Source organism: Schistosoma haematobium, chromosome 1, assembly GCF_000699445.3.
Source record: "Schistosoma haematobium chromosome 1, whole genome shotgun sequence".
NCBI lineage: Eukaryota > Metazoa > Platyhelminthes > Trematoda > Strigeidida > Schistosomatidae > Schistosoma > Schistosoma haematobium.
This window is the reverse complement of record NC_067196.1, coordinates 2771273-2798916: the sequence shown is the minus strand read 5'-3', so window position 1 is coordinate 2798916 and position 27644 is coordinate 2771273. Positions and strand designations below refer to the sequence as shown.

At 35.4% G+C, this 27644-nt stretch overlaps 1 protein-coding gene across 1 annotated transcript; it reads left to right on the top strand.

The window, feature by feature from the left end:
- Nucleotides 1-905: 905 nt before the first annotated feature.
- On the top strand, nt 906-25932 carry RNASET2_7 (Ribonuclease T2; the record flags this gene model as incomplete). The annotated part of the gene is made up of 8 exons (XM_035730477.2): nt 906-941; nt 1492-1538; nt 2162-2231; nt 2602-2669; nt 3280-3393; nt 3790-3838; nt 4647-4724; nt 25780-25932. 8 exons carry the CDS (start codon nt 906-908, stop codon nt 25930-25932), a joined length of 615 nt encoding a protein of 204 aa, XP_035589424.2.
- Nucleotides 25933-27644: the final 1712 nt, after the last annotated feature.

The following is a 27644-nucleotide window of genomic DNA, read 5'->3' as shown; positions in this document are numbered from 1 at the left end:
GTAAATGGTCAATCTGCATAACTAACGTAGTACAAATTGGTGATGTATTTAACTGCTCAGCTCCAACAGTAAACAGTTGGATTGAAAATCATTGATGAATCTGATGGTTTTACATAAAAGTTAGCAGAATGTGTGTCATGTATGAAGTCATGAGATCTGAGATCAAAGATCGGAAATATTAATTCCACTAGTGAGATGAAAACTAAGAGAATGCAGATTACTTAAGATGAAATTCTATTCTATGACTCGTAATAACATTAGCAATAGTTATTTCACAGTGTTGCAATTGCACTGCATCATTGTTATCTGCGTTTGACGTCAGTGTGAAGATTCAAACTATTGACACGAAACGAAATTAAACTATTTCCGATTTTACAAGTTTGTGGCTATCCATACTCAGTAGCGTTGTGAAAAAATGTGATGTTATTTCAAGCGAACGTAACTGGGTTTTAGTAAATTCAGCTGACAAGTTCCAAACAAAATGAAATGCACGTCCTTGATTCTACGGCTTGCCAACATTTATCTCTTCGTAAAATGTACACTTGATTTCATTGACATGAAGGCACGATGATGTATCTCGCTAACTGAGTTTGAGAAAAAAGTTGTGTTCAAAACGATTTTAGAAATATTGATCCTCCAAATTGTAGATTGCAGCTTGCAATGTCAAATTTATTCATCGACAGTTCATTGAATGGATGATTTTATTTTGTCAAGTTGCGTATAAAAATATTCCAGTCAATTAGGGATATTCAATGTTATCGGATTTCTTAAGAATTGGTTTTAAAATTCATCGATCATGTTAATTGTATATTGGTTGCAGGTCACTGTTTTTCCTTGTATCAACACTTGTAATCAACCTACGTAATGGATACAGTGTAGTTCATTTTGATTACTACATTTTCGCTATGACATGGCCACCATCGTATTATCAAGCTGAAAAAGTAATAAACAATTTGTTTACATAAAATGTTGACCTTTTTCCATAAGCTTGAATCTGTCGATTCACGTTTTACAGGTGAACTTTGTTAAGTAATACACAAAAAGATCAATGTTCAGCATTCCCTTCCGTTCTTGAATATGGACCAGAGTCACTCGCTGATCAAGTACTCATCACTGTGATATTCATTGGCAGGTTGTGCTCATCTTGTTAATGCAGTACTATATTTCGCTGAACACGGAGATTCTAACTTCATATTATTTGCGTTAAAAAAGGAAACGTCGGCACATTACTCTCACAGACTGTTTGAAATAAAACATAATTACAGTCAATCTATAAATCTGGCAATCACATTTTCGGTGTTTAGGTTGTAGATCATTTATTTTGAGTGTGTATCATGCGTCAGTTTCTGAAGACAACTAACTGAAACGACTGATTTCACCTCTGAAATTTATCTATTCAATTGAATTGCAATCGATAAGTGTCAGCAAATATTGTGTTCATATACATCTTTGTTTCATTAAGTAATAATTATTTGAAATTCCTTCTTCTAGAAAAAACCACCTAAACTATTTGAAGATTTCACTATTCATGGACTGTGGTAAGATTACTTTTGATTTATCAAATGTGTGCGTGCAAATGTTTTCGAATGTACACAAGCAATAGCATAGAAATTTATTGAACATTATCTTTTGAGTTGCTATGATTGATCTGATGACTATCACTACGATTTCTCAATGAGCGCTCATCCGAAACGCCTTCGAGTTTTAATATTTCATCGCTGTACACTCATCTCAAGCAACGTTCTTGAAAACATTGAATTTGTTATTAACGAAGTAGTGTTGAACTATGAAGTGAATGCTGATTATTGGTTTATCGTTTTCGTTGTAGCCATGCGGCTGGCTGAATTCAAATTGTAGAGTCTATTCTTTACTATATGGTCCACGTTCCGGTGTTTTAAAGCTGGACCCAAAATTTTCTGACAGCCATGACAACAATACTGCAGGCTGTGAAGCAGTTTAATTTAGTTGACGATATTGAAATGATCACCTTTATGTATGCCTTTCAACTACCATGATGTAATTACTTCAAATGATACGTTTCACAATGAGATTATAGATGCTTAGTGATTAATATGGGCGATCAGGTGTCCAAAATATATAAGTCAGTGAATAGATGTAAATCTTTGATTCATAGATTATTTATGCACATCATTATTTTCAGGCCCAAAGATTTCCCTGAAAAACAACCTCAATGTGCCGTAAAGGAACAGTTTGATATTAAAAAATTGGAGGTGAGTCAGATCCAAAGTTCGGCCTTGTTAATTATTTTCTCATCAACTACTATTGGTTGCCAGTAAGAATTCGGGTATTGATCCACTGTCTAGTAAAATCATCAAGCGGACGACTTAATTAGAAGCAGCCGCTGACTGATAGTTATTGACCAAAAGGCTATTTGCTCTAAGCAGATACTGCTGAAGTTAAATCGATTTTGAATCGCCGAGCGATCATCATCACCTGGTGGTAATAGGCTTAGAGTTTACAATAATGCTATAAAATTGTTTGCAGATCAAAATGTTTTAAACTTGCTTGTTCGTATTACCTGGTTCGATGTAATCATTGTCGAGAACCATTCATTAAATTCATTATCTGATTCTATTTCAGAATCTACTAAGCGATCTAAAAAAGCTATGGCCAAGTTTGAGTAACTACGAAAGTCCAGAATCATTTCGGTAAGAGATTTAATAATATTTAATTCATCGAATATTCTTTCTGTGAATATACAACGTTTGGTGTCGATTTAATGATGCACATTTTCGACCATATTCTTCGATGAATTAGGGATCAGAACCACACTTCATAAGTTTAAAAATCATTGAGCGGACAAGGACGTTTAATAGTTACTAAGTGGAAGTTCGTTTGAGTGTACTCCAGGTAAAACCTGTGTTCCGTAGGAATGAGAATGACTTGTAAGTAGTAACCAATTATCAACGATATACATTGATGAATGACGCGTGTGACCACAGTGAAAAAGTCTTCCTGTGTCATTTTTTTAAATTGACATTGTTAGAAGCTACCTTATCCCATTTTCAGTGTGCCATCAAACAGACGTCAATAGTTTACAGGTGTTGTGATTAAAACATCACACTAAATGCAACTTACAAATAGTAAGGCACTTTGTGCTGAATCTTCAACACTCATATATTTCAAAGGAAGGAACATTCAAAAAATAATTAAATCACGATGTTTGTTTTCAAAGACAGTTTGAAGCCATTATCGTGTATATTTGGATTGACATATGATTATCGTACGAAATGTTTTCAACTGTGTTCACCTTTTTAGGAAACATGAATTCAACAGACATGGTAGGTGTGCAACTGAGGATCCTGCGATTGTTAATCAACATGGTTACTTTAAATTTGGTATTGATCTGATGAAGAAGCTGCACCTATTTGAGTAAGTGATTATTGTTGTAATAAACATACAAATAAATTTCTATAAAACGGTTTAGGATTGTGTCTCAGTTTCGATTAGAAATGTAGTTAACCATATTGATCCCCCTCACAATTCCAGTAAACCCGTGAAACATACTAATCATATTAATTATGAGCAGAAGTATTGTAGCCCATAAGTGGAAAATTGAATGCCGTTTTTCGACTGAATTGAGGCTTTTCAGTTAGTTGCATTAATTAAGTTGAGAAGAGCATATAAATTGATATACCTATCGGTTGATCAAACAACCGGTGTCTGATGAGTAAAACCTGGATGCCTAATGTTACTGTGCAAGCGAATATTTGTTAAATTGCACAACTTCATCTCGTGCCATTGTTTTGATTTTTTATTTTATTTTAGGAAACTAATTAAAAATGGGATCAAACCAGATCAGTCCAAGCAATACGAGGTACGTTTACTCTCCAACTGATAAATAGACTTAGAATGTAAATCACACTTCGTGACCACACTACAATGTATGCTCGATTATATAGAGGTCGGAATCTCAGTCAGTTCGAACGTCGGCCACATCTCTAATTATGCATGATCAGATAAGATGCAAACATATTTAAATAGAATATGCCATTGAATGGTAAACTGTGTCATCGTTCACCAATTAATAACGAATTTCCATTGCACTTCAAACTGACTCCAAGTAATACGAATGCTGTATGAAATCTGTCACAGCGTTAAAAGATGTTCAACTCAGGTGATCACTGAATGAATTTAATTTAACAGAAAAACGGCTTGGAACTTCAGTGATTGACGAGCAACAACAGTAATTTTGTTTCTACTTTAGGTAATTGACTATTACTTCATGAAACAATGCACACTTGAATACTTATATATCCGATATGATGAAGTGTACTTCAATCTTTTCATTTCAGAATCGTTAGTTTTTCAGCTCTTGTCTTTCACAGTAAGCTAGCTGTGAACCACTACTACAAGTAGTAGTATTAGAAGAAGAAGTTTACTCTATATGTGAAGTGTGGGCTTTCATGTCTGGTCGCCTCTGTATGCCTCTACTACTTTAAATTCGAAGGTATATCCATCGCTCTTCACTTCTATATCTTGCACCAATGACTTTATTCAACATTGTTTTGAACATCACTTCATTTTACTTACCACTTCTGTTACTTTTAACTACTGTTACGAAAGCATTTGAATCAGCATACTTCGTTCACATTATGAATAAACCTCTGTTTTAACTTTCACAGACAAGCGATTTACGAAGCGTTTTGAAAAAAGAATTCGGTTATAACGGTTCTTTAAAGTGTACTGATATAAAAGGAAAGGTAAGTGTATCAGTAATCAGTAATTAGTTTCCTCACAGATGTAAACAAAACACGTTTACTTATCTTGCCACCCGACTTAACAAAATGAAACATATCTGGTAAATGGTATTTGAGTAAATTGTTAGTAAGAATGTAGTTAGACAATAATTGAAACTGATCCCAAATACCGAATGATATGAAGTGACGAGATGGACCAACAAGCCTTAACACATCCACAAACCATAACACAATCTTGAAAGACGCTTGATGCTAGTAAAGCAATCGGTAAACGGGTAATATTCAACAGCCACTAGTGACATCCTTAAATCGTAATTAGATTTTCACTTGATGTTATTTTCTTGTATCTTCCCATTGTTTTTTAAGACTGATCTTGATCAGTTCCCCCTTGGCATATGTGTATCATATGCGGAATGCCTCGATGTTGCCTTAATTTACAAGCTTTATAAGCAAACATCAATAGTGACGATTAGTGGGTGCACACAACTGCACGTGAATTTACACATAACCTCGATGCACAAGCACAATGGATTAGTGGTTAAGTGGGTAACATGGTGGCGTTTAATGTGAAAGTCACAAAGTTCGCGACCTGAATCGGACATCAATTCTGAGATGCACGTATTTCCAACTAAGGACTCCCAAATAGGAAGAATCACGCGTTCTGCATTCCAATAATAGCCACTATTCATCTTAGTCTATAATATTCAGATATTCCTGAATTCAAATACGAAAATTGCAGTAAACTTACACGTTATATGTTGAATAACGACTAGTGGAGTTTTTTCACTTACAAATTATGCGTAAACAAACAATCGTTTCGTGTATATGGATTTTACCAAAAAGCTTATGTTGACTGATATATTTGGAGCTGAATTTGATTGTGGAAGTTGTCAAATAATGTCTAAAATCTACCGGTCTCTCATTTTTGTAGAAAGGGGTGGGACGCCTGGAAGAGGTGCGTATTTGTTTGAATGTTTCGCACAACTACATGGACTGCCCGGTCCTTGGCGTGTGTCCTAATGAGTTCACCTTTCCTCTTTCTTCAGAAATGTGAGAAATTTATAACAGTTAAATCTAAAGATGTTTAATAATAAACTTTATTTATTTTTACTGTTTCTGTTATTCAGTGTTTGTGATGTAAAGATTAAGGGATAATAATGTGAAGGCAATTATATTAAATGTTTCATAATGAATAATTAAACGAAACCAAGAATACATCCTGCTAACAGTAGTTGATAGATCGCACAAGTGGTTCACATTTTAGGGAAAAATACTAAATGATGACTGTTGTTGCTACACAATCAAGAATTACTGTGTCAAATGATCTAACATTGTAACATCTGTCGATGAGTGAGATATTCGAAGGATCACGTATTATTTTCACCATATATATTCAATATTGACTAATCCTATTCAGTCAACTTCATAATGGTTATCTGACTCCGAAAGTATTGGAACCGTAGAACAAATAGATTTGGAGTGGATGGATTCCGTCCATATGGCCATACGTGTCAGTGATCACCGTACGACAAATGGTTCACTAATGAAGTAGCAAACGTAAATACGTTTAGTCAATAAATTTGGTCTCTGCAAGTGAACCACAATGAATGCACTTATTTGTATTTGTGAATCTACAGTCAAAGACCATTGTCTGAAAAGTCGTAGAATAACTAATCGTTATTGCTACTAATACGCTAAGGAGTTACATAATGAATTCATATATGAGAATTTACGAATCATCTAATTGCAAGATTTTGTAAAGAAAGCTCTCACTTGAACAGCCCTTAACATAGTAAACGCTGCCTTAAATTCATCCATGATTAAGTTGTTACATCTAGTTGATGACCAAATAAGCTAAGTAATGTTATCAGGTGTTGAATTCGTTTCAAGGCAACGTGTCACGCAAAAATATGGGCTTATCACCACATGGAACTAATTAACGGCAGTAGTTTGGGACGAATTATGAAATATTTTCGTTCATTATGGATAGATAATTGCACTGGATATTTATAGTTACTAGAATATAAAACACTACATATGACTGTAAACTATTGTCTGAGTGGACGATCACTTGTCACGTTCTGACCCATAGACTATTCTTATGCAAATTACCGTTCTTCAGTTATACCCAGTCCATCAATTACAGTCTTCCACATTCACAGCCACTTTTGGATAGCTCTTGTACTAATGTTATTTTGTATTTGTTGCTGCGGTCTTGCTTGCTTGATTTATATATAAACCCAGCATGTTTGAAATACATGATTCACATTGCAGAGGCCGAGAGTTTTGTTCTGGACCCAATAGTCAGGACTAGGTAGTAGAAAGTACCGATGAGAATTCTAGACTGCTCCTACGAGTTTTATATGTTATAAGTCTGGTCGATAATTCACTGTGTTCTAACTGGTAGCAGCCATTAACAACTAGCTGACCAAATCTTGAGCTCATCGAGTTACAACAAATTATATGGTCTCAAAATCCACACTGACAGTTTGACGATCAGCTTAATCTCATATACTTGGAGGCGGATGATTGGTTGGTCGGTTGCCCTAAATACTCCTGAAGTAATAGTCATTTCATTGTTCATTACGATGAACGGTTAAGAGAAATTTTGAAGTCAACGTTCTACTCCGTTAGCTTGAATTTTGTATACATTGAATGATCAAACAAAATGTTCTCACGAAATGTAAACATAGAAGCTCAGTTAACTCAAACCAATATAAATTGTGTGTCGTTGTTTGTCCTACTAGATAATAATGTCTTCCTCGTGTTGAAGTCATTCGAACTTTATAATTTTGAAGGAAGTCTCGATTTATAAAACCGTCTGCTTGTTCTGTTGATTGTTTTATATGGATCAGCTTATGATACTCGGAATATGTTGACCACAAATGATCTCATGAGTTACCACGTTTAAACTATTTGTGGTTCTGAGATTTTGAGTCACATTATTCTCGAGAAATGTACTATCAGAATATGTCACTCTTATACTGTATTGCATTGATCTAACTTCCAGCTGTTATCAGTCTTTACGACAAACTACTCTCCAAATTTAAAGTCAAGGAGTTCTCAGTAATCTTGTTTTCATCTTCAAACGTTAACTCCAATCATCAAAACAACCACACAGGGATATTTCACTGAAGTGTCCATTCAAAGCAAAATGATCGGCTTTGATTAATTACAATTGTCTTTAAAAACATCATTCACTGATTTTGTAGAATACTTGTAGTGGCATTGGACCATGACCACACAATCCTCAAAGCTGAACACGAGACAACTGGGAAAATAGATATTCTATATTTAACGCGGAGAAGTACATAACAATGGAAAAGGCGGGAGGAATGTATTGGAATAATTGAAGTTGATCATATCCAATGGCTCGGCTATGCAGTTGTGGTCCCTGCTGAATATTACCTTATATCTTCCATTCATATTTAATATATCGTTCCTTCTCTGGCCTAACCTTGTTCTACATCATGTATTGCTAACTGATGCGATACAGTGAGTTGGTTTAGTCAATAGTGTGACTTCCACGTAAGATCTTCGAGATTAGGCAGTTATATCATGACGAATCTACAATTTTAGGATTAGGTCTATTATTAGAGCAGTACTAATATCATAGTAGACCATAGTTCTACATACTCATACTATGAACAAAAATACGGGAATCTGATCGACTGATTTCGAACTCAAGTGCTTCCAATTAATAGCGATTTCGTGGAACATTTTATCGCAAAACAAGTGGAGTGATTTCAGTTCGTTACGTAGCATCACCTTCATTAAGTTAAATTCATTAGTCTAATAAATCCAGACCACCATGAAAAACATGGAAGCACGGGATGGACGATTCGTCATAGTACGAGACTCCTCAGTAGTGTTCATCCACGATTCAGCACGCCGCGCTCAAACTCAGGACTTTAGAATCCGTGGACGATCACTTAATCTCTAGCCCACTGACTCGCCATTCAACAGTGTTGATGTCTAACTCCAACGTATTCAAAAAATGGCGCCACCGACCAACATTTGATGCTCTGCAATGCTTCCTTAGCACTCCGATCCATTTATGGCCTGTCACTTGAACGTTTCCGCAACTCAGAGTTAATGGTCACTCTAGGTTCTACAACTAGTGCCTTCTGCTTCGAACGCCATTGCGTCGTACACTTAGCTACCAACTCAACGTAGCTACTGCCTCGTTTGACATGACGGACGTATTTCAGTTGTGAAAAACTTCATATTGATGTTTAAAACTGCAGTTGATTAGTCTTTTATTAAAAAGTGTTCGTTATCAAATTGTTATACCAATTCACTTTGCACAGGATGCACGTGAACTAAAAAAGATGCGGATAAACTGCATTATGAAACGTCATTGTGAAAATCCAGGCAACTAAGAAAACCGGATAATTTTATATAATACTGTACTTTTTGAATCAAAATCATTGGTCAATTAATAAATGTTTCATTATATTGCCCAGCTCCATTTTTACATTGTCCCAAGTACGTAATATCATTTAAATTGCTCCCCATTATCAGGAATCATGGTCATTTTAACAATACCAGGACTTTTTATACATTTGTTCAAACAATTGGAATTATTATTTGAGTTTATGAATTATATAATGCTAGACCACCATGAAAAACCTGGAAGGCCTACACGACCGATTCGTCCCAGTACGCCACTTTTAAGCAGTGCGCACCCACCATCCCTCTCGTGGGATTCCATCTCGCATGTGAGCGCCTAATCTCTAGTCTAATCTCCGTAAACTCTATAAACTTTCATAGTATCTTCATCAAATGCGGACAGTTCTATGTTAGATCTCAAATTTCGTTGCTGTAACTAATGAACACAACTGTTTTGTATGTCACGGTTTCAGTCATCCAATTACTAATTTGTCTCTTATGTAGTATATCCAGATCGTATTGCGTAGACCGTCAAGAGATTATGACCACAATGTACCGAGTAGCATGCTTAGAATTTAACGTTAACCGCAAACAGAAGGTCTACAGTAAAGGTTTACAGTAAAATAAATATTGTGTATTCCGACTTATTCGGTTATTTAATTACTAATTACATGATTTACAAAGTTAGTTAAATTATCACAACTTGGAGATTAAGTTAACACATGACTACTTTAGATCAGTTATAGGTTTGATAATCAGTCGGAACTATAAATATGTTCAGTGTATTCTAGTTCATTTAAAATTTAGAAGTGGATGTGACGACGGACAGCGGCTGAACTCGTTTACATTGTAGGAGGCTCAGAAGGAGCCGAAGATATTCCACCCAATCACCTTCTGGTAGACCATTCGAGAATTCCTACGTTAAGCTTCCTGATCGGACAACGCTAATAACCCACTGTATGCGGATTGGTGGGCTGTAATGATGATTTAGTTCTTACTAAGAGCTTTATCTACTATAATCGACACTGTTTGGAATAATATTCCTTTCATCAGTCTTCTGTCTTCTTATTGAGACTTGGAAGAGTTTTGGTGTTCTAGTGCTCAGTTATACGCGGTAAATCAAGAAAACACCCTTTAGGATCTAGCAGTGGAGAATTTTGAACTGTTACAGTATTTAAAAATATATAAAAAACATGCACACAACATACCTGCGCAATGATTAACCCTAATGTGGTGTTTTTATGAACTAACGATTCATTTGTAGTTGTTGACTGCTTGATTTCAAATTCCAAATACAATACATTCGTTCGTGTACATCTATTACTTGTTGTTAGTTTAAACTTTAATTTCAATACTCTTAATCATCACGTTAGCGTCACAAAGGAGCCTGTGATGGCATGGTTGGACATACATTCAGATTTTAATGCCTGTGGTGGACCAAAAATTATATTAACTCGAAAATGACAATAAAGTTATTAAGTTCAAGAGTTAATGTTATAGTATACAAATTACAATTTATAAACACAAAGAAAAGTTACTGGACGCTACTTAAATCAGCAGGCTTATGCGTGTTCGAGATCCATTTGTTACCATAGCCCACAATTACAATTAATTATTAATTATTAATTCAAATGAGGATGTTGTAATTACAAGATACAGTCAGGCGTAGAATAGAGTTTATAAATGTCTAAAAATGTCGATAATAGATATTTCACAGTTTTCATAACACTAGGCAATGGAGAACGAGGGACGTGTGTGTAATAGTGTATTTCGAGCAGTTAACGGCGTGTGTCGTGCTATGAGTGATCCAAAACTGAAGAGAGTGAGTTCAAGTTCATCCACCTTAACAACGATTACAATCATTTTGTCGTAAATGTACAAACTGTAGAAAATAACAAAATAAATTCAAATAATATCAAAATCTATTCGCAAACTGCGTTTGTCGTCCCACCACCACTTGCTTTTGAGGATTACCTTGAAATGTCCGTAACCTGGACTATGGTTATGGAATATGTTGAGCATGTCAACGTTGTGGCACGTTTCCTTACATTCATCGTAAAACAGAAAACAGTTTATAAAATTCTCCGGCATTACCAGAAAAGTCTATTTTGCTAGATTACGCAACTCACAAAGAACTACTGCTAGACTACGTCATCCCAATCCAATGCGTACCAAATGTTATGCGAATGATTCTTTGAGGATTTGCGATGCAGTTCACGAGGACGGGAAACACGTTTGATCCATGTTAGTCCTGTGGCATGTTCTACTCATTTAATTCATGTGTTTTTCGTAGTTTTAAATACTTTAAATGTGGTGACATTGGACACATTCAGTTAGCTTGTAATACTACAGTCCATTCCACTGCAAATAATGCTAAAATGCGTAATTGTGATCCTATTAAGTCGGGTAATTCTAATGATCATTTATCTTTATCCACGACTTCATAAAAGTTTTATAGAGTCACATAGCACTCCAGTGGAAAATGAAACTCAGATTTATTGTGAGACAAAAGTTTCTAATCAACCGAATTCTTATCAGATTTCTCATGTTATCGTAACGGCTATGGGTTTCCTAATGATTCACATATTTTTGACAAAATTTCTTATAAATTTAAGGAAAGTACATTGAGTGAATCAAATCACGATACAGTTTTGATAGATGCCGATTTTTATCAAGATTCATCGATCCTTAATGCCATTCCTAATAAATTTGAGGAAAATACTTCAGAAGAATGAAATTCTGATGTCAGTGCGAAGCGAGGGTCTTAAACGAGGTCAATTTTGATTACTTTTCGGATGCTTGCATATCCACTATCGTTTATCCTTATCACGAAGTCACTTCTAATGAATACTCAAGTCAATGTGCGAAATATGTTTTATGCAGCTACATCATTTACAACTTGAGGATATAAAGAACCAACATTATTTCGTGAGGGACGATAGTGTTGGAAAGTTTTTGATTCAAAATCTAGATGTTAGTACTTTCTCTACACAACCGACATATGGTCTGTATGCAAATGCAGGACACAGGTGAGTCCACTTTTACTCAAACAATTGCGTACATGTCATCGTTTCAAAATGTTACAGTTATTTATTATACACTCATGAGCCAGCGCAGTGATTCATTGGTTTTCAGGAGGGCCGGATACCATCCTTGTCCTAAAAATGAAAATTGTCTTGTAGCTCTTGAAATATAGAAACAATTATAACGTCATGCCAAAGTTTCTAATAAATGTTGACTAGTTTGATCAAGTTATCCATGGAAATCTTGATTCAACCTTTTCAGAGCGTCAAGGATGAATAAATTCACAATTTTCAACACTTTCTGTTTGCCACAAATATGAATAAAAGGTCGATCAATTTACTAGTGAGAAGAACCTTATTGGCTTGGTCGAGGTAAAAAACCTCTAAGTCATATCATACCACAGTAGGTTACACTTACCATACAACAAACGACCATTTTTCACTGGCGTACCTGCATCAACAAAGAATTCTTGATATGGATCGTCTAGATGAATATCTTGAAAGTATTGATTAGAAAAACTGGTGTCAATATCGAACATTAAATGTCGTATAACTAACGTTACTTTGTGATCTGCATGAAGTGTGTAATGAAACACATTATATACTAATACTCCACTCCTTAAACCACGATATACATCACATAAGCTGGCTAAAGATTGTAATATCTACCAAGAATCTTGAGTCCGTACTCTTATTTTCAGCTCCTTACAGTAGGACCACCTTGGCGTTCGTATTGAAGATTCTGAATTTGATGTTGATTGACATTTGTTTTGAGTTTCGTAAGTTCATCAAGTGTAAGAATTCTGTCCTCGTCTTTACGTTTGCATCAGATTCTCCTCCTCCATCGATGATGTTATCCAGATACATGAATGCTTGCAACTCTTCCAGAGTTCCCCCATCAAGTGAGGTTGATTTGGTGCTCTACATGTTGTATTTAAGGATCATGGTTTTTCCTTTGTGTATGTGAGAAGGCTTTTGCTGTAGAGGATGCAGCTACACTAGTTGTCTTCATCTGCATTTATTCGCGCGTATGAAATAGAACAACTGGGTCATCTGCGAAGTTCGAATCTTCTAACTGATTCCGAAATGCCCACTGTATTCCAGGGTTTCCTCTTAGATGTCAGGGACTTCGTGTTCCAGTAAGCAATCAGAAGAAAGAAAGAGATTAATTAAACAGGCTTGCCTTACTCCGGATCATACTTGGAACATGCATGTCGGCTGCACTTCATGCACCGCTTTGGACTGTAGTCCGTCGTATGAATTCTTAATGATGTTGACGATCATTCGAGATACACCATAGTGTTGAGAAAGTTTCCATAGCTTCCTTCTATCGACACTATCAAATGTTTTCTTATGATAAAGAAAGTTGATGTACATTTAAGAGTTCCATTCAATTGATTGTTCAACGATTATCTGTAGTGCTGCCGTCCGGTCTGTGCACGACTGGTCCTTATGGAATCCGGTGTGCTAATCTGAAATCTGAGCATCTGGCCAATCTTTCATCCACTTCAGCAACGCTCTAAAAAACTTCCTGTCCTCGACTGTAGTGTGATATTTCTGTGGTTCTCGTATTTGCTCAGATCCCCTTCCCTTGATATCTTGATGAGATATTCTTCTTTCAGTGTTGATTGCACTTGTTCCTCCTTCGAAATCTCCCAGAGCACAACGTGTAGAATGCTGGCAGTTACTTCCAAGTCTGAGATAAGTGCTTTGACTGGTATATTTTTAGGTCCATCTGCTTTCCCGCTTCTGATTTGTCTGATGGCCATCCTGATTACTATGATCGCCCATGGAGGGACATCAATAGGAATGTCTGTATGCGATGCTTCGATGTCCATTGGATTCAACAAAATGGTTTACTCATCTGTTCCGCTGGATATTCTTTCCATCTGTTCCGCTGACAGTGAAAACGAGTGAATGTTATGCCTTCTTTATTGTTGATCTGTCTCTCTGATTTACAAAGTAACACACATGATTCTACAAATAGAAAGTATTGTATCAATTAAGAAATGACTCTGATTTAACAATCTCAAACATCATAGTAATATTGGATACATTTTGAGATAATAACTAAAAAATAACAGTCTGAACTTATTGATATTCAAGCATTGACGCGCAACACCGAATGTCTCACATGGGGAAACGTGTATGACGAGTTCCATACTAGAACGAAATGGCTGTTCAGTGCTTCCACGTTTTAAATAGGGGCTTAAATTGATCGGTTCATGATTTCAATTGATATTTAAATTGTTAGGTTTTATGTCGTCCTTAAACTCAATGTTTTTTGAGATGGTTTGCATGTTATTAAAGGTCACATCACTACTCTGTTCGATGTGGACAACTCCAGATGTGATTATTATCAACATGTCCATCCGTTCTGACAAAATGTTTCAAACCTCATACTATTTTGATCATCCACTTCAAACTGTACATTTGACTTATGTATCAATTCAATAAATAACCAATTCATAAAGCAATCGTGGTACCAGTATGATTGGGTTGAACTAAAAGGTTACTTCAAAACGCTATTGACAACATAGTCCCTGCTAAACGAATAGAAATTATGTGACTGAGAAAGAACACGAGTAAATTTCACTTTAGTGAAGTTCACTCCGGGTTCGAGTCCTGGATTCCACTGCCAACTGCCAACCATCTTTTCTCATAATGATTGTAAATCGAAGCGATATCGCGGCAATCCCCACAGGAAGCACATGTGCAAATAAGAGACTGATCAATTGTATTCCTAAATATCATTGGGAAGATTCAAGTAAACAACACGAAGTGGATTTAAACTTGGACGGACTTTACAAATAAATCAATACTAATTCCACCCCTTATCAGATCCTCACTTAATTGTTATTAATATCCAGGTAAAGTCAATCAATTTCAAGAGTTCAGAAATAGTCTTTTACAATGATGAATTAATATTAACCACATGTTATTCAGTTAAGAATTTATGTATCGATAGATTTATTCATGTGTAAGAATGCAGAACGTGAATACTAAATGATTATTAAATGTTCATATTACTTTGATTGTTTAAATTTTTCAATGAATATACAGTTTTGGAACTTGGTTTACAATCAGCAATTTCATAGAATAATTCTCAACATGTGAAAATTTTTCTTTGACATGGTGCTAACATTCAAAGAATCTATACGTTTTACAACCAGTTTGATCTTCTTTTAAACTTTGAGTAATAATACTTTCTGTCATCCAGTCATCTCAGCAGGTAATATCAGATCCACCATCAAATGTGATTCAAGTGACTCGATAATATTCAGAAATGAAACCAGTTGTTTTGGCCAGTTGTCTTCAAAAACTGATCCTTATACATAGTTGAAATTACCCATATCCAACATCATAGACCTGAACACTGAAAATATGATTGCATGTCTACTACCGTTCTTTCGAACGTCATCAGATAATTCACTTGGCCACTGCCTACGGATAGCCACTAACTTGTTAAATGATGTGACGCTTAATTTCGTTTTGTATCGGTGGCTTAAATCTTCACACTGATGTCAAATGCGGGTAGCTTTATAATGCGAAATCTAATGTCAATGTTTCTGCAGGTAACTGCATCTTATTTTATCTCAAATAATCTGCAGAACGTTTTCTTGACGTAAGCATTTTCTTAGTTCTCAAGTCATTAGTGGAATTAATATTTTCGATTTTTCAGCTCCGATCTCATGACCATACACATGGAACGCTATTGATAAATTTTACGTAAAGCTACTATTACATTCATCAAGGATTTTCAATCTAACGGTTTATTGTGTGAGCTCAGTAGTTACATACAATACGAGCTAATACTAAGTTACTAATGCAGATCGACCATATACTTCGAAGAAACATGAATGTTTTTATTAAAAGTTCACCAACTAGTAAACATTAAACCAACTATTACTTCGTAAAGATTTCGCTGAGCTGACGTCCAACGGTGTTAATATCTAACTTCAACCAATCCAAGAAATTGCGCCACCACTACCATTGTCTTCACTGAACTGATATCTCACAACTGACCTTGTTTAACAAACACGGAATTAGTTGACAATCATTGTTGAGACGGATCCTGAAATATTTTCATTCATTATGGAGAGACAATTGTACTGGCTATTTATACTCACTAGATTATAAAACTGTGCATATGATTGTAATCCACTGTTTGATTGGATGAGCGAATGACATGTTCTGTGTGGACGCTTGAATGTTTGCTTCTTTCCGTCACTCTGAACTCAGTCTAGTGTTTAAAAGGAGACGAATAGGAGAAAATGAATTTTCGAATCCAGCAGGCGAGGGAATCCTGAACAAAAGTAATTCAAACAAAGAAGTCTCATCGCACCAATGATGACTAGCAATTAATACTTGAGAACTAGGTCTCAAAATTTCATGTCATCTAAAATCGCATTAAATTACTTTATTCAGTTTCACTCACGTTTTGAATTCATCCTTAATAATGTCACTTACATAACCTGTACATGTGACGACATATTGCCTGCTGATGTAGACAACGATCAATCAAGAATACGGACAGTATTATTAGGATATGTAAAACAGAGACTATGTTGTATTTATATCCTATTGTGATGTTGGTTTTCTTCATCACGAAACGGCATGTCATTTGATGTTGAGTGAGTTACGTATAGGCTCTGTGCGTTGTGAACCTTGAACAGTTTGAACTTGTGTTAGTTGATCTTTGGTACATTCTTGCTTTCTGAAACATCAGGGATTCACCCGTGTTTGATTAAGTTTTCTGGTGCTACGCAAACAATTTCAAGAAACTCTTTTACTCTCAGAATAACCGCACCTCTTAACAAAAAAATTGTGGACGACTCGATGGTGAGTGAATTCGTAATAGCGCTCAATCGCGATAATAAAATGTATTAATGTAGCACAAACACTCATGTTAGCGTCGAATGGTAATATGTACTGATCAAGAAAACATTAGTGTTGTTTTTGTATATCAGGGAGAACAGTTTGGTTAATCGAAAATATCGCATTCGACTAGGTCAATGTGATTTTACAAGTTCTCATATTTTTACAGCACGATCAATTTCTGATATATTTTTCGTGAGTTTCCACGATGACTCGGAAGTAAGGAAGGCTCAACATTCTGAAGATGAGCACTCTTTCGCGAGTAATACTGTGCTCGAGAGGAGCACAAATCAATATCTCATGGATAAGACTGATATCGCCGAGTCACTGCTTTCAACTTGAATTATTGCTTGGACCTCATTTCATCTAAATGAGGTCCACTACTCGATCAAATATTCACCGGTACTCTCTTTTGTTGCTTATGAAATTCTACAACAATTTCAGATGAAATCAAGTTATAACACTCTCGAGCTGGATGAGCAAGAAACATCGTGAAGAGGAGAATTTCTAAAACCGAAATGCCGTTATTTCATATTCCTGTCAGTGACTGTTGGTAAATTTATCATCTAGTTGATGAGTTGTTGAGGAATCAGCCTGTCTATTCAATGAATTACTTTCTTCATCCTACTTGATTTAGGCCCTTTTGCATTCTAGTTAAATGTTACAAAAGCAGGAAATATGCGTTATTATTACAATTTCACTTCCAACTTATCCAAAGAACAAAGCTTCAAACTAATTATCAGTCAGCACAATACAAAACGAACATTCTATATTGTATGAAAAAGTGATAGATTTGATAATAATAAGCTTTGAAACTGTGAGATTATAACTGGTCATTCAAGCCAAGCACGTAACGTGACTGGAACTAGTGACAAGACTGTCATAGAGAAAAAGAACATCAAAATGGGAACGCTCGAATGATAATGCAGCAGTTCTCTGTTGATTTTCGGATCATGGATGGTTTGATGAATTAGATTCGACAAAAAAGGAAATACATGTAGTAAAATATGAACTATCAATGTATATCACGTGCTATGCGTCATGTAAACGTGTGAGGAAATTGAGTTTCTATGCATCTCAACTTAATCTGTGAGATTATGAAATCAGCGTTATTAATTGTATTATTTGTTCTGTGAACGTGACATCTATCACTGATTAGAATCACGTTAAATACAGTGTATATATAACAGTGCTCGAAAAATTGTGTACTCAGTTGTCATAATACATTCACTGCTTTAAATTGGTGATGTAAGCGCAGTGAGTTGGAATTTCGTTTTCATTACGTCTTTGCCACAGACTATTATCTGAGCATATAAATACGTATAAAAATATTTCAGTCAATTAGGGATTTTCATGGTCTTCGTATTTCTTAAGAATGTGTTCTGTACTTAATCGATCATGTTATTTGTCTAGTGTTTACAGATCGCTGTGTTTTCTTGTGTCAACACTTGTAAGCACCTTACATATAGGATACAGCGCAATTAAATTTCAATACTACTTATTTGTTGTGACTTGGCCACCAACGTTTTGTGCCGCCAATAAAGTAATAAATGTTTCGTTTGTCACCTTTCATGAACTAAAATCTGTCGATTCACGTTTTACAGATGGTCTTAATCAAGTAATATACAAAGAAATCATTCTTTTCCATCCGTGGATATGTATCAGATTCATTCGTTATTCGAGTAATTATCATTTTGATATTGATTGACAGGTTACACTCAACTTGTAAAGGCATTACTTTATTTCACCAAGCATGGAGATAACAACTGCATATTATTTACATTGAAACAAGAAACTTCGACACGTCACTTTACACATTGCTTAAAATTAAACATATTTTCAATCGACTTAGAAGTGGTGCACTCACATTTTCAGTGTTCGGGTCTATTATGTTGAATATTGGAAAGTTCAAGCGTTTATCAGAAATCAGTTTTTCAAAAGCAACCAATCGAAACGACTTATTTCACTTCTGAAAATCGTCTAGTCTCTTTAATCTCATTTGATAAGCTACAGCACATATTATGTTCACATATATCCTTGTTCAATTGGGTAAAAATTATTTGAAATTCTTACTTTTAGCGTCCTCTGCCTCCCGGATTGGAGGAATTCTCCATTCATGGAATGTGGCAAGATTACGCTTGATTTATGAAGTATGTGCGTCCGTATTGTTTTCAAATATACACAACAATAGCATGGAAATTTATTGAACAATATCTTTGTGAACTTTCGACTTGGTATGATTGATCTAATGACTATCGCCACGATATCACAATGCGAGTTCATCCATGGTACCTACAAGATTTAATATTTCATCGCTGTGCACTCATCTCAAACAACGTCCTTGAAAACATTTGATTTATCTTTTACGAAGCCATGTTGAACTATGAAATTAATGATGAGCATTGGCTTATCGTTTTCAGTGAGCCCATGCGGCTGACTGAATTAGGATTGTGAAGCCCATTGATCTGCATCAAATTACTATGTGGTCCACATTTCCCTGTTTCACAAGTGAAAATTATTTTTTCTGACCACCGTATCAATAGTACCACATGCTGTGAAACAGAATATTATCGTTGATAAGATTTAAGTGAACAGCTTCATGTACGCCTCTCAACTACAAGGATGTAATTACTTCAAATGATACACACGTTTCATACTGAAATTATAGCCGTTTAGCGGTAAATATGTATGATCACGTCACCATAATATACAACTCAGTATGTAGATGTAATGTTTGGTTAATTGTAATGTGTTATGTTTATCATTGTTTACAGGCCTAAAACTGCACGTCATAAAGATCTGAGTTGTAAATCAAAGGTACCGTTTGATATTAAACAATTGCAGGTGAGTCAGGTGCAAAGTTCGGCTTTTTTAATTATGTTCTAACCACCTCCTATCGGTTATCTGCATGAATTCGGGTGTTGGGTGACTGTCCGGTAAGTTTGTCAAGCATACTACTGCATTCGAATCAGCCACTAACTAGTAGTGATTGAGGTGATAGTCGGTTGTTCTAAGCAGATATTGCTGAAGGTGGATCGATTTTGGATCCCCGAGTGATCATCATCACTTGGGCGAAACTCGTTCAGAAGTTTACAAGAATGCCACCAACAATAATTGTTTGTAGATGAAAAATTTATAGACTCACTTGTTTTTAATAAATATTTCGATACAGTCATTCACTGAAATTCTTGTCTAAATTCATTCTCTGATTCTATTTTAGGAAGTAGAAAAACTGTGATCAAGTTTGAATAAGTACAGCACTATAGCCTCATTTTCATAAGATATCTAATGACATTCCATCTATCGAATATTTCTTTTGGAGACCACAAAATGTTTGACGTCGATTAGACTATATAGATTTCTGACCATATTCTCCAATGTAACCGGTATTAATACCACACTGCGTTAACTCAAACATCATTGACCTGATGAAGACTTTTTTGTAGTTGACAAGTTCAAATGTGTTTAAGTGAGAAAATCGTGCAGTGACAATAATGTGGATCGGAAAGTCAACATGGGTAAAAATCTGCGCTCTGTAGGAAGCAGTATGATCTGAAAGTAGAAACCGATATGCTTTGCTGACTGGTGAGTGCGACCACAGTGACAGAAGACTTCCTGCACCGTTTCATTGAACTGACACTGTTAGAATCTATCATATGGTCGCTCCTGTTTCCAGTGTCTCATCGAACATATGTCAGTAGTGTACAGGTCTTGTGAGTGAAACATCTCACAAAAATCAACTTAAAATTATAAGGCACTTTGTGCTGAATCGTCAACTTTCAGATGTATCAAATTAAGAAAACTTTCAAGAAATAATCAAATCACGATGTTAGTTTTGGAAGACAGTTTTAAGCCACTATCACGCATTCTTCAAATGACATATGGTTATTGTATCGAATGTTTTCAACTTTGTTCAAATTCGGGAAGTATGAATTCGACATACATGGTAGGTGTGCACTAGAGAACCCTCTAGTCGTGAATATATTCGGTTACTTCACATTTGTTATTGAACAGATGGAGAAGTTGTAGCTCCTAAAGTAAGTGATTCATGTTGTAATAAATTTAAAATTACATTTCTATAAAATGATTGTGAAGTCATGTATCTCAGTTCCGATTCAAAATGTTGTTGGCTACATAGATCACTCACAATATCTATCAATTCGTGAAACAGACTGAACTATGCACACATGTGTCGTGCCCCACTAGGGGAAGTTAGGATGCCCTAGTTTGACTGAATTGACGCATTTCAGTTAGTCAAAGTTGTTAAATTGAGAAGAGCATATAACTTGATATGCCCATCGGTTGATCAAACGATCAGTGATGATGTAAACATAACACGTTTGCTCATCGTACCATTCGAATTTTCTGAATGTTACATAAATCTCAGACGGTATTTGTTTAAGTCGTCAACAAGAATGTAGTTAGAAAATAAGTGAGATTGGTAGAAAGTTTTAAATTATATGAAGTGAAAAGATTGATCAACAAATCTAAACAATTTCACAACCCCTAGCACAATCTTTAGAGACTCTTTACGCCATTCAAGCCATAAGTAAACAAGAAAAACTCAACAGTGGTTTGTGACAGAGAAAGTTTTGGCCTCCCTATTTAATATGGAGCAACATTACAAAACAATAATTAGATTTTCAAATCGTGTTGTTTGCTCATATCTTCCCGTTGTTGTTAAGTACTTCAACTGATCAATCTCTCACGGCTGAATGTACGCATCCTGTGGGGATTACCTCGATATTGTTTTAATTCACAAGCTTCATAAGCAAAGATTGATAGTGACTAGGAACGAATACGCACAACAACAAGTGAATTTAAACTTCACTCCATTGCACAAACAAGCAGCTATCAGGATTCAGAAGTTGTAGTAATCTTACACGTTTTAAGTTGAATAATTATCAGGAAACAATCGTCATCCACGAGTTATTCACAACGTCATATTGTAATCAAATTTTTGAAAAACAATTGTTGATAAAATAGCAAACATGAATAAGTTCACTCAATTGAGTTACTTTGTCTTTTATAATAATGACTGCAATGCCGAACAACATCTGCTGTTTGATTGTTCACTCTCTATTCACAGACTACTATCAATAAATCAATGATATCCTGAAATGCAAATGTGGTGAAATACATAATCAAAGTTATTCAAAGGTAGTTGGATCGTGCTGTAATTAGAAGTGATTAAAATTATGGAAACCGTGTCGCAAGTGTTATGAAATATATTCATATTTGTGCAAGCGAACCACAATAAATGCATCTATTTGTATCTGTGAATCAACAGTCTAAGCAAATAGACTAAAGTTATGATTGTCTGAAAAGGTTGTAGTATAACTAATCATGAATGCTTCGAGTGCGTTATCGAGTTACATAATGAATTCGTATACAAGAATTGACGGGTCACCTAATTGTAAGGTTTTCGAAAGGAAACATTCACTTAAACAGCGCTGAATATGGTAAACACGGAGTTAATCGATAGTCATTGTTGAGGCGAATCCCGAAATATTTTCATTCATTATGGAGAGACAATCGTACTGGCTAGATTATTAAAAACTATATATGACAGTATTCAACTGTCTGATTGGATGACCAAATGACATGTTCTATGTGGACGCTTGAATAAATGATTTTTTCCATCACTTCGAATTCAATCTAGTGTTTAAAAGGAGACGAACAGGAGAAACTGAATTTTCGAGTCCAACAAGCGAGGCAATCATAAACAAACGTACATCAAATAGAAAAGTCCCATCAGACCTGTGTTGACGAGCTATTTATGTTTGAGAATGATGTCTGAAAATGCACTAATTATCAGACAAATAGATCAAATGCTAGATAGAAAAAATGTAAAATAGCCATCGAAACGTTAGCCCCTGCCAATGCAAATATTCCATCAACACATTTTCAAGCAAAAAGTAATGAGCTGAAATCAGGAGCTCACTAGTGGTTATCAAGAAAACAGAAACAAACGATATTTTCTCCAAACAGACCCAAATAGTCTCAGTGGTGACGTGTAGGTGAGAATTATAATGATTGGTTGTTCTTTTAGTCATACTTGCAGGTAGTCTGATAGGCTTTAGATATTTTATGTACTCTCTTGTCACTATAGTTGTTAGTCGTTATCGGTTTTTATGTGCGAAAATGTACTAACATTCTCGTCAGGCTAATCACGTGTTCTTGATCTGAGAAAATTTAATAGAAGGGTATTGAGAACAGTTTCACATTACCTGTGTGAAACATAATTTCCTGGTTAGCATTTTTCAAGCAAGTTAGTTGTCTGCGTGAAAGGTTCGCTAACCCTATGCCAAACCTTACTGCTATATCTGAGCTTCGGATCGGCTGTAGACCCAGATGGACTCCAGGCTGTGTTCACACTTGACGGAGAAGATTCGGAAGATTTAAAAACCTTTACATGTCTGGGCAGCATCATTGATGGATATCGTGGATCTGGTGCAGTTACAGAGACACGGATTGTCAAGGTAAGTGCAGCATATCTACAACTGAATAACATCTGGAACTCGAAACAACTATCAACCAAAAACAAATTCAGAATTTTCAACACAAATGTATGGGGTGGTAAAATGGAGAACTATGAAAGCCATCATCCGGAAGATACATATGTTTATTAACAACTGTCTACGCAAAATAATTTGGATCCGTTGACCAGACATGATCAGCAACAACCTTCTGTGTGAGTGGACAAACAATATCCTAGCGGAGATTGAAATCAGTAAGAAGCTCCGAAAGTGGATAGAACACATCGAGGAAAGCACCCACCTGCGTCACAGGGCAAGCCCTCACTTGGAATCTTCCAGGCCAAAAACATATTGCGTTGAAAAAAGGAGACAGATATGAGAGGAATGGACAGCATTTGGATAAAATTAGAAAGGAAGACGCAGAACAGAGTTTGTTGGAGAGTGCTGGTCCGCAGTCCATATTCCATTGGGAGTAACAGGCGTAAGTAAGCAAGCATGTAAACAATGGACTATTTAAATGAAATGTTATATTATCAGTGGCAAATAAAGATCAAGACAATATCAGAATCATTTTCGGAAACAAAATTATCTCAACTCAAAGTGAAGACATATTTCTATATATTTATCGTTCATCATTCATAGCCTGAGGTGTACATGTGCTGATAGTTCTAGGATTTTAAGAAGAAAATAATATATATTCGTCTTTGAAGTAATCATGGGAAAACTAGTCTGTATTGAGTTTTCTGTTTGTAAATGAACTTTAGGATGCTAACGACATTATCGCCTTTGTCCACAGGAATAAGTGGACCGGTGGATGTAGATGGAAGCGACTAAATTGTAAAGCTTACGTACTATAGAAACATGAAGCGGTTTTACGATTTCCAAATCCAGTCTCAGTTTCTGTGAATATAAAATGCGCCTTTCCTCGCTAAAGGCGAAATGGTGCCCGACCACATCATAATTTCGTTCAACCCGAATGTTACAGATCCATCGTAATATGTTTGTCTGGAACGGTACGTCTGGAGATCCTATTTTTGTTAATTCACGTGGTCTTGTAAGCGTAGTCACATGAAAAGCTTATTCCGATTGTAGTTTATTGAGTTCATTATTCAATCATCTCGATAACCATTATCATATAAACCTCAACACTATATAAAATGAAAAGACAGTTAGCAACGTCAAATACAGTTTATTAGCGGACAGCGCTGTTCGTAAATTTACAAGCACATTGGGTGAATTCGAGGCAAAGATACTAATGTGTGTATTCAAGCGAATACAAAGGCGAATGTATCATGAAATCGCATGAGAGCACAGCAAGGGAAAGTGAAGGATAATAATAAGATTTGAGTTCATATGTACAGGAGGAAAATAATGAATCATCGAAGGATATTTAAGCTATCAACATTTTATCTAAAGTCTGTCACGTCATCTAGTGAACATAACAGTATAAAGAAAGGTAAGATTTCTTACCATTCAAATAACAGTGTCTGTTGAGTAATTTAATAAAATTGTTTAGCCAAAATTACTTTTAATCGAAATTAGTAATATAATAGTAGCTATAATATGAATTTTCAAAGGCGAATCAGATGTTTCATCATTACATATATTATTACAGTTATCATCACTATTGCCATCTGTTTAGTAATATAAGAGACGAACGAAATTTTTCTATCTTTCAAATGATTCGATGATATTGTTCAGCTGACCATATGATATTTGTCATCTCTACATGAACTACCTTGAATGATCTATATTCTTCTGTGTTCAGAAAGTCAATGAGGGATATAAGCGATGTACATATCCTTGTCTCTTGTAGTCTTAGACTGGATGGTAGGTAATAAGTAGATAAAGAATGTCAATTATTTCAAAATTCACGTCACAAATTATGAATGTGTTATTCAAACAATTTTATTCTGAAATATAAGAATCTGACGACTGAAATAGTCCAATCGTTCTCACTCTTGGTCATTTAATAAAGTGGTAGGACATTGTGAGACGGAGATCATGTTCAAATCGACTCACTTTGTCTGCGTATGTCACTGTTGCAGGCAAATTAAATATTGAGGTTGAATGTAAAACTGTCTGTTTTAAAAGAGTATTGTGGAAGATTAGTACAGTACCATGACCAAACCACTCATCTCAGAAAATAAAACTGCACTTAAACACAAAGCGATCAGTAATTCATTTTCTTCCATTGACACACAATTAAGGTAAATCTGACAATAAGAGTAACCATGTGTTTATAAAACAATATGCACTTTAACCTTATCGCGATTTAAATGATAGGTAACTGATGGAATAAATGCTGTGGAGTTATTTTCTATTGAACAGACGTCATATTATAATCCAACTCATTTTTATGCATTGCTTATCACTACTGGTTGGTATTTAGTGACTAGTTCATTTTCAATGACAAGTGAGCTAGATGTACTCAATTAATTGTGGCCAGTTTCCATTGTGGGATTTTAATCTATTATTCGTCCTCCAAGAAATAAATCAAACACCTTTATCTATGCGCACAATTTCTTCACCTGCAAATCATTTGTCAAACGTACAGTACTTTTCGTAACTAACTGCACTAAATTCATATTAGGCTGACATCATCATGTAATACCTGCAGGTTTTCAATGGGTGACTAAATTAAATCGTTTCGTCATCTCAAAAAAATATGCTCAAGTTCAAACAATCAGTAAAATTTCACTAGAAAGTAGATGTTTGATCAATACAGTGAACATAGAATACTCAAATTACTTTACCTTTCTGATTACCTGAAGAAATATATATAAACGGTATATAATGTAATGTAATGCATATCTATTGACTATATGCTATACAATCCCTTGAGCAAGTTCTTCCGTCTCCCAAAGGATTTGAAGTTTAGCCGTATGTCGAACGGAACATGTAGAAAAATATGACTAACAATATTTGATATAGTGAAAATTCCCAGTTTTACATTTGTCAAATAAAGAAGGAACGGATCGAGCAAAGAAATTCCTTCTCAATACTTTCTTCGGAACGGTGTATATCTTTACCCCTCTTTTCATTTTCCTCATGTGCTTGTCGATGAATTTCATCGAGTAATGATTCCTACTAAGTAACTTATGAGTATTCACCAATTGATCTACAGTAGTGTCATCCGAACAAATCATTCCAGCACGATGAGTCAGGATCTTTATCAAGTTATTTTGTATCTGATTGGTACTGCACTTTAGAAATGAGTGTTTTTTCCGGCTACAGATATCCTGTGTGACCCTCTTTTTAAAAATCCATCTGCTCTTCTAGTTAGCTGGGCACCGAGAAATGATATGCTATTGTTCTGTTCATCGTCTGATGTAAAATTAATTGATGGATGAAAGTTATTAAATATATTATGTAAATTGTCTTTTTCATGATCTTTTACCATACTAAGAAGGTATCATCTATATAGCGATAGTACGATATTAAATGGCTAATTGTGTTTTTTGTGTGATCCATATTCCAGTTTTTCAAGGAAAATGTCCACCACTAGAGGGCCCAATAGTGACATTATGGCTACCACATCATGTTGTCAATAGTATTCGTTGTCAAATTGAGATCGGACATTCATCATGCATCTAAGAGTTAACTGTTTCATAGTGAAAGCGGGAATGATGGTTTCTATGCGCCATTCTGTTACTTCCTTGCAAGTGAAATCCACTGTTTTTGAAAAAAGGGAATGTAAGTGAATAATTACGATACATCTTTGACACTGTGCTTCACAATTCCTTTATGCAATGATTTGAAAATTGGCACCAACCGTTTTGCTTTATAATGATACGCTGAGTTATTCAAATCTAAAACGACTCGTAGGGGCTGGCCAGTTTTACGTACTTTTGGCAGGCCATATAGCCTTGATGTAATCGTTCCTGAAGGTTTCAACATTTCGAACACATTCTCTGAAATAAAACCTTGTTGTTCAATTTGCCTCAGTGAGCCTACTACTTGTTTATCAATCTTGTTTCCATGTCATTATTCCCAACCGGTTTCTAAAGTTTAAGTTTGTCATTTAAAAAGCTTTCATTTTGTTTATGTAGTTGTTTTCATGCACGAGCACTACACCATAACTTTTGTCTGGTATCGTGATTAACAGATTGTCATTAAAGTTTTTCAATGTTTCCATATGTTACTTCGTC